Raw genomic sequence first — 17,637 nt, 5'->3', positions numbered from 1 at the left:
GATTTCTTTCCATTTATTTGTGTTTTTAAAATTTTCTTCATCGATGTTTTATAATTGTCAATGCATAAGTTTTTCACTTCTTTGGTTGAGTTAATTACTAAGTGTTTTGTTGTTGCTGCTGCTAATGGAAATGAGATTGTTCTTGGTGTATAAAATTGCCATTGATTTTCGTATGTTGATTTTGTATCCTATAACTTTAATAAATTTGTTTATTAATTCTAACCTTTTTTTGCAGCGCCCTTAGAGTTTTCTTCAATCAGCTTAACCAGCCCTTTCTAAAGAGAGGGGAGTAGAGATGGCAACAGCATCAACAACAAGTGAATTCCAGCCTCTTTAGAGCCCCTTGATTCAAGTTACATTAAACAAGAAACTTATTTGACAAGAGATAGCAAGTCTTGGTGTGCTGTGATGACAAGTTGCCTGCTGTGAGATTCCCTTCTTAAGCCTGGCATCCTCTTGTCTTGCCCAGTCCTCTGGGCATCTCTTTCTTCTTTCTCTCCCCTATCCTTCCTTCTACTCCCTTTTCATCTTTTTTTTTTTTTTTGAGACCAAGTCTTGCTCTGGAGTGCAGTGGCACAATCTCAGCTCACTGCAACCTCTGCCTCCTGGGCTGAAGAGATTCTCCTGCCCCAGCCTCCCAAGTAGGTGGTATTACAGATGCCCGCCACTATGCCCGGCTAATTTTTGTATTTTTAGTAGAGATGGAGTTTTGCCGTTTTGGCCAGGCTGGTCGAACTTCTGACTTCAAGTGATCTGCCTGCCTTGGACTCCCAAAGTGGTTGGAATTACAGCTGTGAGCCACTGCAGCTAGCCCCTTTCTATCTTTGATCACCTATTTTGTGAATAAATTTTCTTAAAACTTAGCATTTTAAAGCAACCATTTCATATTGTGGGTCAGCCATCTGGGAAGCAATCTGCTTGGTGGTTCTTTTATAGGGTCTTTCCCATGGTTGCAGTCAGACGTCTGCTGGAGCTGCAGCCATCTGAAGGCTCTATTGGGTTGAGCAGCTCATTTGCATGGCTGCAATTGATGCTGGCTATCAGTCAGAGCTTACCTGGGCCCGCTGATCACAGCACCCACATGGGTCTCTCTAGTATGGGCTTCTCTCAGAGTAGTTGGACATCTTACATGGCAGTTTCCCACTGCCCCCAAACAAGCTACCTAAGAGGATCAAGTGGGACTTGCACTTTTTCTAGCCTAGCCTTGAAGGTCACATAGCATCATGTTTGCTTTATTCTCTTGGTCAAAGAGTCACAGAGTTTTCTCAGATTCAAAAGGAGGGGACATAGATCCCACTTCTGGGTGGAAGGCAAGTGAAAGAATTGTAGGACCTTGCTTTAAAACAGTCACACCATCACACAATTTTCCTCCTTCACCCCTTTCTTCTCCCTTCTTCTTTAACTCTACTCTGCTTTCCTTCATCTCTCCCTTTCATGCCTCTCTCCAGCTATTTTCAATTTTGGAGAATTTCTGCACCATGCTATGGAACTGTCTCCTTTGCTACAACTCCAGAAAACGAGTCCATGGGCCCTTTCAGAGATGGACTTACCATGAGGCTGATGGAGCCAAGCCTCAAGGTCCTTGCTTGAGCGATTCTGGAAGTGCTTCTAGCTATATGTTACATGGTCAGATGACCTGTAATATCTACAAAAGTAAGATATTCTAACCATAATCAGCCAATCCACCTTCCCTTTCCACTCTGACCTTTCACACTTCTCCTGGGTTAGGTGGTGTTGGGGCGATTGCAAGCATCTTAGACATGCAAATTAAAAGGAAGTTGAGTTGGGGATATATTTATTTTGGAGTTAGTAGAATATATTTAGGCCGTTTGCTGTCATTTCTATGTGTAGGAAGTTGCTGCTAGCTGTCCTGGTGGAGGAGCAGCTGCAAATAATACTCCCGTTGTCTACTGGGCCAATTCCCTTGACGTTATGACACTAAGTTATGGGACTAGAGGTTGCACTGTAAAATGAACGTTCTTAGCCCAAGAAGGTTGTGGGTAGTAGAGGAGAAACAAGTTTTGAAAGGTACGGAGCCAGGAAAATAAGCCTGTGGAGCATTCTTTCAAATAACAGATATATCAATTTTTTTTTTTTTTTTTTTGAGATGGAGCCTCACTCTGCCGCCCAGGATGGAGTGCAATGGTGCCATCTCGGCTTACTGTAACCTGCACCTCCCAGGTTCAAGCAATTCTCCTGCCTCAGCCTCCTGAGTAACTGGGACTACAAGTACACACCACCACACCTGGCTAATTTCTTGTATTTTTAGTAGAGATGGGGTTTCACCATGTTGGCCAGTCTGGTCTTGAACTCCTGACATCAGGTGATCTGCCCACCTCGGCCTCCCAAAGTGCTGGGATTACAGGCATGAACCACTGAGCCCAGCCAGATACATCACATTTTCAGTGGGAAAAAAAAATCAGCTCTTATAGAAGCCTGTTCAGAAGTTCTTTTCTAGTAAGCATATACTTGATAATTCAATATGTGTAATTTTAAATGTACCATGCATTTTTTCTTTTTTTAATGGAATTGTACAAAAGATAATTTATTAAAATTCCTGTGTTTCTAGGACACAAACCTGTAACAGAACTACAGACATCAAGTACGGCTGCAAGCACTCGGGTATATGTTTTATCCAATTCACCTATAATAAAAATTAAAATATCATATTTTGATCACCATGTTAAATAAAAGAGTTAGTTATCTTTCCATTCTCTCCACAGAAGCAGTGCTTTACAGAATTGATGTCATAAATGTAAACAATGAATTATTAATTTATATGGATTTTGTGTAATTTTTAGTGTTTGTCAGCCTTTAAAAATTTGCAGTTGGTTGCAGTTTCCCTCCTCACTTGAAATCATATTCTCTTTTGTACTTATTTGCACTTGGTTTCTTTCTTTCTTTTACTTTTTCTTTTTTTTTTCGAGATGGAGTTTCGTTCTTATTGCCCAGGCTGGAGTGCAATGGTGCAATCTCAGCTCACTGCAACTTTTGCCTCCTGGGTTCAAACAATTCTCCTGCCTCAGCCTCCCGAGTAGCTGAGATTACAGGCATGCACCACCACGCCTGGCTAATTTTGTATTTTTAGTAGAGATGGGGTTTCTCCATGTTGGTCAGGCTGATCTTGAACTCCCGACCTCAGGAGATCTGCCCGCCTCGGCCTCCTAAAGTGCTGGGATTACAGGCGTGAGCCACCGTGCCTGGTGTGTGCTTGGTTTCTAAAGGAGCTCCTGATTTATCAGGTTTAGACCATACAAAATCTGGATCTGCACTGGCTCCATTCTTCAGCATCTTAACGACAATTTTACTAAAGTAACAATGTCACTAGTGTTCTCAATTTGCAGGATTTTCATACTCTCTCCCTTTTCTGGTGTCACCAGAAGATACAATGGCTTCTTTTTTTTTTTTTTTTTTTTTGAGACGGAGTCTCACTCTGTGGCCCAGGCTGGAGTGCAGTGGCCGGATCTCAGCTCACTGCAAGCTCCGCCTCCTGGGTTCACGTGGTTCTCCTGCCTCAGCCTCCCGAGTAGCTGGGCGCCCGCCACCTCGCCCGGCTTGCAATGGCTTCTTGTTCTCTGAAAATTACATATAGAGAGATGTGAGTATATGTCAATATCAGCATATTGCAGATGTGAATTATTCAGCCTCAGAGAAATCAGACCCCACAGAGCGCTTTATTAAGGTAACTGAAGCCTTCACACGAATAAATGGGGGTTCTGAAAGTTGAAGACATAGAGTTTCATACTGAGAAGTGGTCAAGGGAAAGAGCATTGTGTTTGAAGATATGCTACACTGGAAGAAAGGGTGTAAGCAATTCCTGGAGTTCAGTTTCTACAACAGCCAAGGTTTGGCCCGTGGAAGCCAATTTGGAGCATCAATCAGGCACACGTGGAGAGAGGCCTGGATTATGATCCAAATCCTGGAGGTTATTCAGACTCCTCCTTAAGGTATAAAGTAAGGCTAACCTGTGAGGTAGAAGAATAAAGGGTGAGATGCTTGGACCCTGACCACATTAGGAACCAAATCTTGCACCTAATGGGAAAAAGGAGGTGGGATCATTTTTACATCTTTGGGCAGGAACGGAAATAAGGTGAGTTTGGGGGATCCTAGAATGATCATGGGTTCTGACTTGTCCAGTAGAGTCTCAGTTTATGCCTGTTGTAATAATTAATGTCACCTCACCTTCAGACACTTTCAAAAGTGATTTGGTTTGGCCCATAAAGTATGTGGTTGCCCTGGTTAGAAATAACCTTTAAAGGAAGAGAAGTAACAACAAGGTTTAGTGAGAAGTAAAGGCCTATAATGATTGACTGATGAATGGTGCCCAGGGCTGGGCTGGGTTTACTGGGCTTCCATCTGACCTGGTCTGGGATACTCCACCACTTCTGTTTTCTCTCTACACCCACTACTCACCTCGTACTTGCCAATATCCCTTTGACTAATCCCTCCCTTCCCACCCTCTTTCCCAAAATATCCTTCTACTTATACTTCTGCATTAGAGCTGGTTTTGTCATCCCCAGGCCCACCTAGGTCTTGGAATAGACCAGCCAACACCCAGACCTCCCAGTGTGGCCTTGGTGAGCACAGGAGACTGGGACCTCCGGGACTTATGGTATTTTTTGCAGTTGACCAGGCAGATAGCTTCAGTTTGGAAGTTGTTATTGTTCCCCTGGCAACGGCCATAGATGAATTTGGAGCAGATCTTAGGGTTTTTTGTTTTGTTTTGTTTTTTTATTGTACCACCAACGTAGTATGGAGGCCAGGCAGGGGCCAGCCTCCTGTGGCATACTGCATATACCTGCAGGGAGATCACAGAACAGAGCTGTTTGGGTGCCTGTCTCCCTGGAGAATGTCCATCTCTCCCTTTCTCTGACCACCGCTCTCTTTGTCTCTGCTGAGAAGCAAATTTGGCTCAGGGCTCTGCTCTCAATTCAGTGTGAACCTTGACCACTCATTTTACCTCTCTGGTCCTTGACTTCCTCATCTGTAAGATGAGAATGCAAAGTCCCAACGTGCTTGCCTAACAGGGCTGTTGGAAGGAACAGCTGTGACATCACATGGCTTCTTTTTCCTTGCCTCCCCAACATCTGAACACTAAATCTGGCTGATTTTGCCTCCTAAATAGCTCTCCTTTATTTCCTTTCTACCGCTTTCTTAATTCGAGCATCATTATCTTTTGCAAGGACTTCCATGAAAGGCCACCAGCTGATCTCCAAGACTTCTGCAATCTGCTCGACATTGGTTTCCAGAATGGCAGATCTGCTGGGCACAGGATAAAGTTCTACCAAACCCAGAGAGACTTCAGAATCCATTTTCTCCTCCTCCTCTCCAACTTTATTTCTTATGCTGCCCCAACACCCAACTTCCCACACTTATGCTCTAAAAATAGCATGTTCTTACACACCCCGTGCCTTTGCACATGCCTGACATATCCAGACCTCTCTTGCTAAGTACACTCTTGTTCATTCTTCAAAACCCTTCCCAGACATCGACTCTTTTATGCAGTCTTTCCTGGATTCATTCTTTACTCCTTGCTTTTCTTTGTTGCCTCTCAATCTTGCACACATATTTATCATTTCCATGTACTTTCTTGTTCACATTTTCTGATTCCTCCATGAGAATGTGAGATTTTTGAGAGGGAGTTGCATCTTATGCTATCTTGATACAGCAGTTTCTAGCAGGTAATTTGGCATAGAGAGGATGCTTCAGGAGTAGTCACAGAAAAAAAAACCCCGAAACTCAAATCTACCCTGATCTTAAGCATTTATTGAGCAATTATTTTGCCCATAGTGCTATGAGGTACAAATAGAGTTCTTTAGAACCTCATAATCTGAAGCATGACAAAACGACAATTATAGCACTGATTAGTATCAGGCACTATTCTTAGTAGTTGACATCTACTAACATTTAATATTGTAAAGTAGGTCCTCTTATTGTTCTCATTATGCAGATGAGGAAACTAAGGTTTAGAGAGGCTAAATAACTTTCCTATGACTACACAGATGGTAAGGGATTTGAACATAGGTTAATCCATTGCTGTTAGGATCAAGACCAGATCTCTTACCAGCTCTCCTTCCCCCATCTAGCCCAGCTTCATCTTTCTCTCTTTTTAAAATTTGTTACTTGTTTATTTATCAAGAGAGACTATTTGTCAGCCCACATATTCATGCTTCATGTTTCAGGAACACAAGTCAGTGGCAAACTTTAACCCAAAGAAATCATTTCAATTCCAAAATCACTTTGCACTCTGAAAGATACCAGCCTTCCCCATCTCCTGAAAATCTCTTATCGAATTACAATTTCTGTAGAAATCTGTGTATGCCTTATTTCTTGGTCCAGCAACAGCGAACTTACAGAGAGCTGCAATCCATAGGGATGCAACAAATACTTGAACAATATGAAACCACGGATGCCTGGTTGGAAGGCCACACATTTGAGGTTTTGTCAAAGCACTGAAAACCTAGTTATTGTCTTGAAAGATATGCCAACCTAAAGTAACAAGATTCAGAAAATACGATTAAGTAGGGCGTTTATTTGAGCCCGAAACTTGAGGATGGCCACTTGGGAGTACAGATTCAAGTTGCCCTGAATATACACTACCAGCTTCCTCTTTCTTGTCTCTTGCTCACTCTCTGCTTTCCAGCCTTTCTAGGCCTGAACATGCTGCCTCCTGCCACAGAGCCTTTGTACATGCTGTTACCTGTGCCTGAAAGGCTATTTCTATTAAATCATGGATATCTTTCCCAGAAAAACCTTTTCTGACCTTCCTGGCCACAATGAGCAAGTGGAACCCATCATGGCTGTCAGGGGCACCAATCAATATTTGTTGAATGAATAGAATGAATGAATAGTCCTTGATGGTCTTCTTTACAGCTTAATAATATGAGCAGAGAAGAAAGAGTGTAGGTGGTCTAAGGTGGTCAGGGAAGGCATCCTGGATTTATATAGACAGAGAGGCCTGGAGAAAAAAGCCAGGACATACAGATTATATACCTGTCTCTTATAGCTATCACATAACCTGACACAATGTTGGCATTTGATGAGACTTCGGTGACTACTTGGCATCTCAAGAATCACTGAAGAGTAGCCAAGAGACCATGTGGTCCAATATCAACACCTGTCTTATGGAAAGGGAAACTGAGATCCAGAAAGGAAAACTACATTGTTCATATCACATACCAAAATAGAGGAAGAAATGAAATAAAATCCGTGTCTCCCAAGTCCAGGACTGACAGATTTGTGTCAAGTAGATGTACCTAAACTGTAGGTCAGAGACTAACCATCAGTGAACCAGGAGACAGAGTTAGTGCAGTGCAGGTGGAGATAGGAGGTGAGGGCACTGGGAAATTTAGGAAGCATCTGAGTTACCTTGTCTGAGGTCTAAACATTTCTTTCCACAGCTGAACAGGCAGCGCTTCATGTTTTCTGGGCAATCTCTGTGTTTGGTACAGTGGTCTATTTCTTCCACTTCGCATTCTACTTTGATTTTGGGACACGGCTCTAAGGCAAGGGAAGATATATTCCCTCGAGGCCTTAAAGGAGCCAGTGCTCCCCCTCTCCAAGCCCAGGGCACCCCTGCAGAGTTAAAGAACCTTGTTTCCACTTCACCTGTCCCCAAAAGGTAGTGGCCCTCAGGTAGCTCAGGAATTTCCCAACACTGCCCACATCCCCAACCCCGTAACAACTCACCATCGAATCCCTAAACCAACCCCTACCCTCTATCCACACCATCTACGAGGTTCCTGGGAGAAAGACGCACTCCTCTAAGACTATTCTGGTCACTCAGCCTTGCTGTGCTTGGTTGCTCCCCCAGGAGGCGCTGTGGCTCTCGATGATTGAGATCAACATTTCTGGCATCAGATAGCTTGGCTTTTGAATTCTGGGCCACCCTTGGTGTGCCAGGCACTTCTGAGTCTTGATTTCCTCATTTGCCCATAGGGTTGCTTTGAAGACTAACGCAACACGGTTTGACAAGCCATCGTCAAACTTCCTGGGGCAACATGACGTAACTCATACGGATGAAGCACTGACTGTGAGCTGCCTTTTCTCCTTAATCCTCATTACGTATCTATGGGTAAGCACTCTTAATATTCACATTTTATAAACAGAAGAATTGGAAGCACAAGGAGGTTATGTGAATTTGCCCAAGGTCACACAGCTACTCAGGGATGGAGCCAGGATTTGAACCTACAATGTGTGGCTCCTGAGTGCTCACTTTCAACCACTAATTTTCAGTGCTCAGTACAGTTAGCTGCTAATTGTGAGTCTTCACACTTCAGCATTCCAAGGGACTTCTGGAGTCCATTCTTTACCCCAAGGGCTAGGATCCTCTGTAGGTGTGGGTGTGGGGGCGGCAATGAGAACATTTGGAAGCTGACACAGGTAGTGCTGTGGGGAGCAGGCTGTTTTTCTTATGGGAGACTTCCTTGGGCTTACTACTCTTTCTCAGTTCATTTCATGAGCTCTAGGTCCAGGCACCTCCAGGAAGAACTTTTTGAAATGGCAACAAGGAGTCAGTTGCCACAGATTCGGATGCCTATATTCACCAAGGGAGTCTCTTACCAAAAGACTCCAAATAGCTTCCCTCTTTCCCACCCGAAATTCCAGGCACAGGTGGAGAAAATAATTTCTCAACTGCAAAATTTTTCTTTGTTCCTTCCTCGCCACCAAGTTTCCTTTCTCCATTTCAAGGACTGAGTCCCCAGTACTTACTGCCAAAGATCCCTTCAGCGTGCCCAGGTTTCTGGACATCCCCCAGAAGGAAGAATGGTACCAGGATTGGCAGAAGTCCTGAGAGTCCCATTTTAGGAAGTACTAGCCTGGTTGATGGCACCAAAACTAAGAAACGCTGCTCAGCAGCTCCTACCTCTGCGCTTTGCCTGCCCTGATGTGCCCCAGCACTCCAAGAGACAGTCATGGAGACAAGCCAGCCAGACTCCCCCATCAGGAACACCAGATCCCTGAGGCCATCAGTGGGGCTACCTGGGGGAAGGGGGCCTTGATAGGTGGCTCCTGATCCTCAGCAATCTGAGGCTTTCTGGTCTACCAGGGAAAGAGGGCATATCTTGTCTTGTGCTTTCCAGGCTCCCTTAGCAGAAGGGGAGGTTTAACTCCAGAGTCTCCCATTTCCCAGGGGGAGTTTGGAGGTTAAGAGTATGCTAGCTCTCTTCCTTCTTTCTAATTTCACACTTCTCCTGACATGTCTATTCTTATGTTTTATTTTTCTTTTTTCTTTCTTTTTTTTTTTTTTTTTTTTTTTTTTTTTTTTTTTTTTTTTTGAGATGGAGTCTCGCTCTGTCGCAGCCCAGGCTGGAGCGCAGTGGCCGGATCTCAGCTCACTGCTAGCTCAGCTTCCCGGGTTTACGCCATGCCAGTCAGAATGGTGATTATTAAAAAGTCAAGAAACAACAGATGCTGGTAAAGCTGTGGAGAAACATGAATGCTTTTACACTGTTGGTGGGAATGGAAATTAGTTCAACCATTGTGGAAGACAGTGTGCCAATTCCTGAAAGATCTAGAACCAGAAATACCATTTGACCCAGCAATCCCATTACTGGGTATACATTCAAAGGAATATAAATCATTCTTTTATAAAGATACATGCCTGATACATTCACTGCAGCACTATTTACAATAGCGAAAACATAGAATCAACCCAAATGTCCATCAACGATAGGCTGCATAAAGAAAATCTGGTACATATATACCATGGAATACTATGCAGCCATAAAAAGAAATGAGATCACATCCTTTGCAGGGACATGGATGAAGCCGGAAGCCATTATCCTCAGCAAAGTAACGCAGGAACAAAACTAAATACCACATGTTCTCACTTGTAAATGGGAGCTGAACAATGAGAACACATGAACATGGGGAAGGGAACAACACACACTGTGGCCTCTGGACGGGGCAGGGGGAGGGAAAGCATCAGGATAAATAGCTAATGCATGTGGGGCTTAATACGCAGGTGATGGGTTTATAGGTTCAGCAAACCACCATGGCACAGGCTTACCTATGTAACAAACCTGCAGGTCCTGCAAATGTATCCCGGAACTTAAAATAAAATAAAATATTTTTAAAAAGAAAATTTATAAGTCGGTTTTGCATGATTCTTTAAAAGGTCCCCAGTAGGATTCAGCCACAGCGGTACCCAGCTCTTAATAGACTCTTCTCTCTTCCCTTCTCTCCCCTGAATTACTCATCCCACTCCCCATCTTGTATATCTTGGGAGATATCTCAAACAAACTACCTGCACCCATGCCCTGTTCCCTGGGTTACTTTCTAGAGGATCCAAACTAAGGCATTGTCCTTCGGTCCTTGACTAAAAAGGGTTTTACAATCTTTTGTAGAAGCAGAGGAAGATAACAATAACCCTGGAGCTCTCAACTCTCAAAGTTCTGATTGTCTTCACTCCCTTGAATGATGTCACCAGAAGCCTCAATGATCCCTTACCCTGCAAAGTTGTAATGTGCCAAAAAGATGTCAATTACTCAGCCTCAGAGGTGCAGGATTACATCATGTTCTTTATTGGAAACAATTGAGAGTGACACAGGTATAAACTGGGAGCTCTAGAAGTTGGAGATAATGGGGACATAAAGATGAAATCAAAACGGAAGGATATTGTGCATCAAAAGAGCCAAAGATGGAGGAAAAGGAGGGAGATGCAAGGGTTCTGTTTGGCGAAGGGCTAAGATTTTGGAATGCTGCGAGTGAAACTGGAAGTCAATATGGAGCATCAGTCAAGTACACGAACAGTCCTCAGAGCATGAGCCACACTCTGGTAGTTCTTCCAGCCCATCCTTATCCAATCAGGGAAAGCCTGTAGAGAACGCAGGACAAAAACAGGTGAGTATCTTGGGTTCAGCTTATCTTTGGAGCTTGAAGTTATGCTTATACATCTTTGCACAGAAAAAAACACTAAAAAGAAGTGGGTTTGCTTTGGGGATCTCTCCATCTCCTTCAAGGAAAAACAAATAGGAGTGACTTGCTGGCAAATAGCTATGTTGAGACATTGATGGCTTGGAAGGGTTGGTTGGTCAGCGTGTCTAGGTTTAACATCCTGTGCCTCTTCTGCAATTCATCTCTGAGACTTCACCACTTCTACACCCTTCCTCCAGCCCTCCTAACTCCCCTCATACTTGCCAGCCTTGATTACTTCTACATCCCTTCTCATCCTCAGTTCCCAGAAAGTAGCTTTGTCTACCGCTTTGCCAGGTGCATTCTCACCTCCTGATCAGAGCTGGTTCTGTCAGCAGCAGGTCTGCCAAAGATGTAGCTGTCCTGGAAAGGACCAGTCAACACCCAGACCTCCCAGCATGAGACTGGAGAGGATGAAAGACCGGGGCCCCTAGGACTCACGTTTATTCTTGCAGGTGTTCAGGCAGTTGGCTTCGGATTGGAAGTTGTTATTGTTTCCCTGGCAGCCACCATAGACAAATGTGGAGCAAGTATTATTTTTCTTGTCATACCACCACCGAATAAAAAAAGCCAGGCAGGGGCCAGTTTCATTTGGCATTTCACATACATCTGCAGAAAGACTCCAGAGTTGAAAACTCAGTGTACCCACTCCAGAAATAAACAGTTGTTATTATTCTCCCAGACAACCACTATAGATGAAACCACTATAGATTTTCCCTTATCACACGGCAGGAGCACAGCTCCACTGACATATTGCACACATGTGCTAGGAGACCCCAGAGTGGGTATCTGCATCCCTGGAGATAGAGTTATTGCAGGTGACATTAGCTAAAATGAGGTCAGACCAAAATAGGGTGGGCCCCTATACCAACATGACTGGTGTCCTTATAAAAACAGGTTAGGACAGAGGCAAACACACTGGGAGAACACCGTATGAATGTGAAGGCAGTGATTGGGGTGATGTGCCTACAAGCCAAAGAACACCAAAGATTGCCAGCAAACCACCAGAAGCTAGGGGAGAGGAATGGAACATGCTTCTTCCCCATAACCCTAACAAGGAACCAACCGTGCTGACACCATGACTTCGGATCTAGCCTGAGGAACCTGAGACAATACATTTCTGTTATTTAAGATTCCCAGTCAGTGGTACTTTGTTATAGCAACTCTACCAAACAAACGCAGGTCCCTACTAAATTATGCTTACACAGTTCCATTTGGGTAAATCTCCACTGCTAAACAATTAGGTCCTGTTGATTTTTACTTCCTATAGCTCTCCTCTCTGCCAGTCTCTCTAATATAAGCCTCAGGGACTGTCTAATGCCTGGACTGTTGAGATAACCTCAGATTGATCCCCTGCCTCCAGTCCTGGCCCCTCCAAGCAATCATTCATGCTTCCCACCACAGGGAAGGATCTGATGGATCTGAGAACCAGGCTTATCATGTCATTCCACAGATAAGACCTACCTTCACTTCATGACAATATCCTCCCATGACCCACAGGGCCCTTCACTGCCTGGCTCCTACTGTGACGCTGGCCTCCTCCCCTGACACAGAACCCCTTCCAGCCGCATGCTCCAGTACTATTCAACAACCCGTGCCACCCCCATACCTCCATCCCTTTGCACTGCTCACAGTGACACTCCTCTTCTTCCTTCAAAACCTTTCTCACACATCAACAGTTGCGATGTCTCCCTTGACTCCATTCTATAGTCCTCACTGCCACACCTTGCTTCAGAATCTGTGCACTCATTTTTCATTTGTTTATATCTTCAGTGTCATCCCTGAGGCTGTGAGTTTCTGGCGAGCAGGGAGTGAGTTTCTAGTGTGTCTGCTTCCATCTTGGCATCCCAGTCCCTAACAGGTAGCTTGGCACAGTACAGAACCTTATAGAATATTGAGGGTAAAAGAAAATGTATCCTGATCTAAACTGAATAAATTATTCATTGAGCACCTGTTATGTGCCTAATGCTTCAAGGAACAGAGAAAAGGCATGACCTCTGCTATTTCGGAGCCCTTAGCCAAGAATTACAAATAAGCGAATAGGTATCAGGTGCCTACTATGTGCCAGGCATTGCTCTAAGCACATCATGCAGATCAATTGGATCCTCAAAATAACCTTCTACATTGATCCTTTTATTATCTCAGGAAACTGAGGCACAGTGAGGGAAAGTTGTTAATTTATCCAAGACAAAAAGACTGGTAAAAACTGGAGGTAGGAGTTGAACTCAGGATGTCTGAATTCAGAATCCTTACCTGCTAGCATATGAGTGACTTAGCCACCTAACCTGCCCACTCTACTTCTCTGTCAAGTCCTGTTCACTTTACCTCCTACATACCTTTTGAGCGTGTCCTACTCTTCTTCATCCCCTCAGCTACCTCTAGTTCCAGTCACCATTTCTATCACCTTGAAGTCCTTTAGGATACTCTGTTCCTCCTATTTTAAACTCTATAGATGTGGTATGAACCCGCTCATGTGCTGTCCTGCCTCGGTGGATTGCCATGGCCCTTCGATCCAGGCAAGACTCTTTAATCGGGCCCACCATACCCGAATCGTTTGATCACTGTCCACCCAGAATCTGTTTTCCTTGTCCCATGCTCATGCTCACTCTGCATTCTGTCCTCCCCAGGCCCCACCATTGAGCCTTTGTGCATGCTACTCCCTGTGCCTGGAAAACCCTTCCACCCACTTTTTGCCTGAAACATTACCCATCTTTCTCAACTCAACTCCAGATTTGCTTTCTCAGAGAAGGCAATCCCAACCTCCCTGACCACACTGAGCAGATCAAATCCTATTGTGGGTCTCAGAGGCACTCAATAAATATTTGTTGAATGAATAAAAAACGTCTTCGATAGTCAGTCTTTTTGCATCCCAGGGAGATGGGCATGAAATGAAGATGCAGCAGAAAGGAAAAGCCCTCTGTTGTGCAGCAGTCAGGAGAGGGGTTTTGGTGCAAAGTTGGATTTGTGTAGGCAGAGAGGTGGTCACTCCATAGCAAAAAAAGTTAGGAAATATAAATTGCTTCATTTATCACTTGCAGCAACAATGTTGTATATGTTAGGGCAACAATGGCCACCTGGGGCTCAAAAAATTATAAGAGTGACAGGTATCCAAATAGCCAAAAGAATCTGATTCAATGCCACTCCTTCACCAGTCATTTGTTTTGGGAAACTGAGTCTCAGGCGTCACCTGATAGGAAAAGGTCATTACTAATGGCACACACCCTATTTAGCACAGTAATGAATCTAAATTGCAGGTCTCCCAAGTCCAGCGGTTTTGCCAGAGACCAGCCCTCAGCGATCAGGGCACAAAGCCAGTCCAGGACGGCAGAAGGTGAGGACAGGGAGAGGAAGAGCTGGTTATTCTGCGACTCTGAATATGACCTTGTTTGAGATCTAAACATTTTTTTCCGCAGCTGAAGACACAGCACTTCTTGTTGTCCGGGCATTGTCCGTGCCTTGTACACACATCCCTTTCTCTGAATTCACATTCTTCTCTGATTGTGGGACATCTCCCTAGGGAAGGAGCAGTTTCACACCCATGTGCTTTAGAAACTGAGGCCCACAAAATGTAAGTAACTTGCCCAAGATTACAGGGCTACCAAGATTTGAACCCACTAAGTCTGATTCCAGATCCCTCTGTTGTTTTAAAATCCCTTTTCAGAAATCCTTACTTCCTGAGTATTCAGCAAATGATAACAATGATCATTGTTACATTATAGTCATGGAATATTAGTGTCTGAAGTTTAAAGGGACTTCTGGATGCTGTCCTTTATCTCAAAGCAGGGAGCCCCCAGGGATACAGGGACACTTTATGGGACTACATTTGAAAGAACCAGGAGTGGATACAGATGATGCCTCAAGGAAGGGGCCTGTTTTGCTCACGGGGTAAGGAGAAGGTCCCTTGGTTTCCTGGATTCCTGTAGCGACTCCCCTGAAAGCTAGATCCTATGACTCTCCTCCACCTCCTTGATAAAGGCCCTCCACTTCAAAGGGGCTGAAAGTGGGGATTGCCTAAGTCGGGGTTACTACATTCCCAGAAAGGATCTTCCACAGGAGGGATCTTACAAAGATCTCTCTCCTCTCCCAACCCGGGACCTGGGCTAAGATGGTGGAAAGCAACCCAGATCTGAAGAGTTGTTCCCTGTTCCTTCCTCCCAGCAGACTCCCCTCTCTCTAGCGTAAGGGCTGAGACCAATACTTACTGGGAAATAGCCAATCAGTCAGACCAGGTCCCTGGACATTCGCTAAGAGGATGAATAGCACCAGGAGGCTCAAAAGTCCCGAAGATCCCATGCTGAAGAGAGGCCAGCCTTTCTGGTGGTTCCAGAATTTGGAATACTCAGCTGCTGCACCTTGGATATAAGAACTGGAGACAAGCCGGCCACCCCCTTTCTTGTGGGAACACTAAGTTCCCAAGGTCACAAATGGGACTAACTGGCACCCACAGCTCACAGCGTGGGAGGAAGGGTCTCTTATTGAATGGATCTTGATCCTTACACCCCTAGGATGCACTGGGCTGAGGGCTCTAGTCAACCCCAGGGAGTGGGCAAAGCGTGTCTCCCACTTTCAGGCTGCCTTCAGAGTGAATGCCATCATCTTGGGTCTTCATCTTGTTAACTTGGAGAGTGGTGGAGTGTTCTTATTCTTCATTCATTTTCCATCGTACATGTGCACTTATGGGCGCACCCCTTCTGCTTGTCTCTGACGATGTGTCCCTGTCGGTCTCTTGGTATCTCATTGTTTATCTGTCCCTCTCTGTGCCTAAGTCTGTTTCTCTTTCCCCATGGTCTCTGTGTTCCTTTCTCCCTCTCCCACAGTTTCCTCCCATCCTTCTGTCTTTGGTTTTATCTTTGGTTCACTCATATTCATTGACTAAGGCCAAAGAATAAAGATTTGCCACAGAACAGGGTGTAAGGGAGGAATCAGGCTGATAGCAGAGTCTTCAGAGACTGTTTCTCAAAGTTTTGTGGCTCTGACAGCAAGAGAGAATATCAGATCTTAGAGGGAGCCTTTATCATCAATGCAAGCTCCTTGATAGCTGAGGAACTATGTCATGAAGGAAGTTGCCTGAGAGACTACAGTGGAATCAAGTTCAGTAACACAGCAGACTTTGGGGATTCTAACTGGGCTAGTAGAGGAGCTGTGGGAAAGAGGTGCTGGGGAACTTGGACAGCTTTCCATTCCTACAGCCATGGAATCTTCACCGGCCACTCAGCTAGTCCTGGGAAGGAGAGAGACACTCTTTCCAGAGTAAATGTTATCCCTAGAGCTCCCGTTTTCTTCTCTAACTAGGTGTTACCCTTTTGGGCCAAGTTTGTTCTCCAAATATTCCTACATGACAGACAGAGGCCAGAGAAGGACAACCTTATCATCAGAGAGTGACTATATGGTCACAAAATTTAGTATCAGAGACAGAGCCCCCATTAGAGTCCCATGCCACCAACTTGACAATCTCACTTAAAGAGATTACCAAATTTGAATTGTTCTTTGTTTTGCTCTTCTCTTGTCTTCTCTTGTCTTCTCTTCTCTTCTCCTTTCTTTCCTTTCTTTTCTTTTCTTTTTTTTAAAGACAGTTTTGTTGTGTCATCCAGGCTGGAGTGCAGTGGCACAGTCTCAGCTGACTGCAACCTCTACCTCACCGGTTCAGGCAATTCGTGCCTCAGCTTCCTGAGTAGCTGGGATTACAGGCATGCACCACCATGCACTGCTAATTTTTGTATTTTTAGTAGAGATGAGGTATCGCCCTTGGCCAGGCTGGTCTCCACTTCCTGGCCTCAAGCAAATTTGCCCGCTAAGCCTCCCAAAGAGTTAGGATTACAGGCATGAGCCACCAGGCCTGGCTAGAATTTCTAATGAACAAGTAAGATGTCCTAAGCAGTGCTGTTTCACTCATTTCATTTCCCATATTCTCACAAACTCAGCCCAAGAGAGAGTGAAAACTGGAATATCTAAGTGGAAGCGCTCTGAGGGACCATCAAGCCCTATTTCTCATTTTATAGATGGGAATCATAAGGCCCACAGACGTGAGGATACTGACTAAATGTCACCCAGCAAGTGAGTGTGAGAAATAAGATTAAGAGGGAACTGAGCATGCAAATTCTTGCCAGAGGACACTAGGGCATGTTTTGATGTTGGTGTGGATATAATATTTTCCTGTAGAGTTGAAGGTAGAGAGGAAGGGTGAGTCTAAAGGAATGAAGTAATGTCTTTAGTGGAGACAGAGGCTGAACACCCACAAAGTCAGTATATTTCTAAATGGTACCCAGGGTCCCCAATTAGGGCTGCATTTTTTCATAAATTTTATTGAAAATAAATTAACTATCTTTCTGGTTGTTTCATTCCATTCTGTCTTGCCTAATTTTCAGGCCCATCCATGCATCTCACTTTCCAAGCAAATGAAATAAAATTTATGTCTTTGGGACTTGGGATGAATCATGGTTTTGGCTCCTTCTCTCCAATAATTTCTTGGAGAAGGCTGGATAAGGACCCATCTGGGGTTTTGCCTCTCCTTTCTTCATCCTCTCTCATTGAGGGGCATGGTGTCCTACCTCTGCCTCCAGGCCAGTTCTCTCCCAGGAACAATCCTGTGCTTAGAACAGGGGACCCCAACGAGAACCAACCAGACCAGCCTGTACCTGACACTTCCTGCATTTTCATTAGCCCAAGACCTGTCACATGGACTGATTCTCTGCCACTGCCTTCCTGTGTTGTTCCCTCTGC

The 17,637-nt window shown here is 44.6% G+C and overlaps 2 protein-coding genes across 3 annotated transcripts; both read right to left on the bottom strand.

The window, feature by feature from the left end:
* Positions 1-3,655: 3,655 nt before the first annotated feature.
* Positions 3,656-8,878, bottom strand: WFDC6 (WAP four-disulfide core domain 6). 2 transcript variants are annotated; one of them, XM_037982730.2, is made up of 3 exons: positions 8,713-8,878; positions 7,369-7,500; positions 3,656-3,965 (listed from the first exon to the last, which is right to left on the bottom strand). In XM_037982730.2, exons 1-3 carry the CDS (start codon positions 8,801-8,803, stop codon positions 3,961-3,963), a joined length of 228 nt encoding a protein of 75 aa, XP_037838658.1. In that variant the 5' UTR covers positions 8,804-8,878; the 3' UTR covers positions 3,656-3,960. The 2 variants fall into 2 exon arrangements, with proteins under 2 accessions (XP_037838658.1, XP_008014095.2); XM_008015904.3 differs by lacking the exon at positions 3,656-3,965 and having other exon boundaries at positions 7,348-7,500; positions 8,713-8,873.
* A 2,498-nt stretch (positions 8,879-11,376) lies between these two features.
* On the bottom strand, positions 11,377-15,278 carry EPPIN (epididymal peptidase inhibitor). The gene is made up of 3 exons (XM_008015919.2): positions 15,120-15,278; positions 14,299-14,430; positions 11,377-11,537 (listed from the first exon to the last, which is right to left on the bottom strand). Exons 1-3 carry the CDS (start codon positions 15,208-15,210, stop codon positions 11,377-11,379), a joined length of 384 nt encoding a protein of 127 aa, XP_008014110.2. The 5' UTR covers positions 15,211-15,278.
* Between the last annotated feature and the right edge of the window lie 2,359 nt (positions 15,279-17,637).

This window comes from Chlorocebus sabaeus, chromosome 2 (assembly GCF_047675955.1).
Source record: "Chlorocebus sabaeus isolate Y175 chromosome 2, mChlSab1.0.hap1, whole genome shotgun sequence".
Classification (NCBI taxonomy): domain Eukaryota; kingdom Metazoa; phylum Chordata; class Mammalia; order Primates; family Cercopithecidae; genus Chlorocebus; species Chlorocebus sabaeus.
This window is presented reverse-complemented; position numbering and strand designations above follow the sequence as displayed.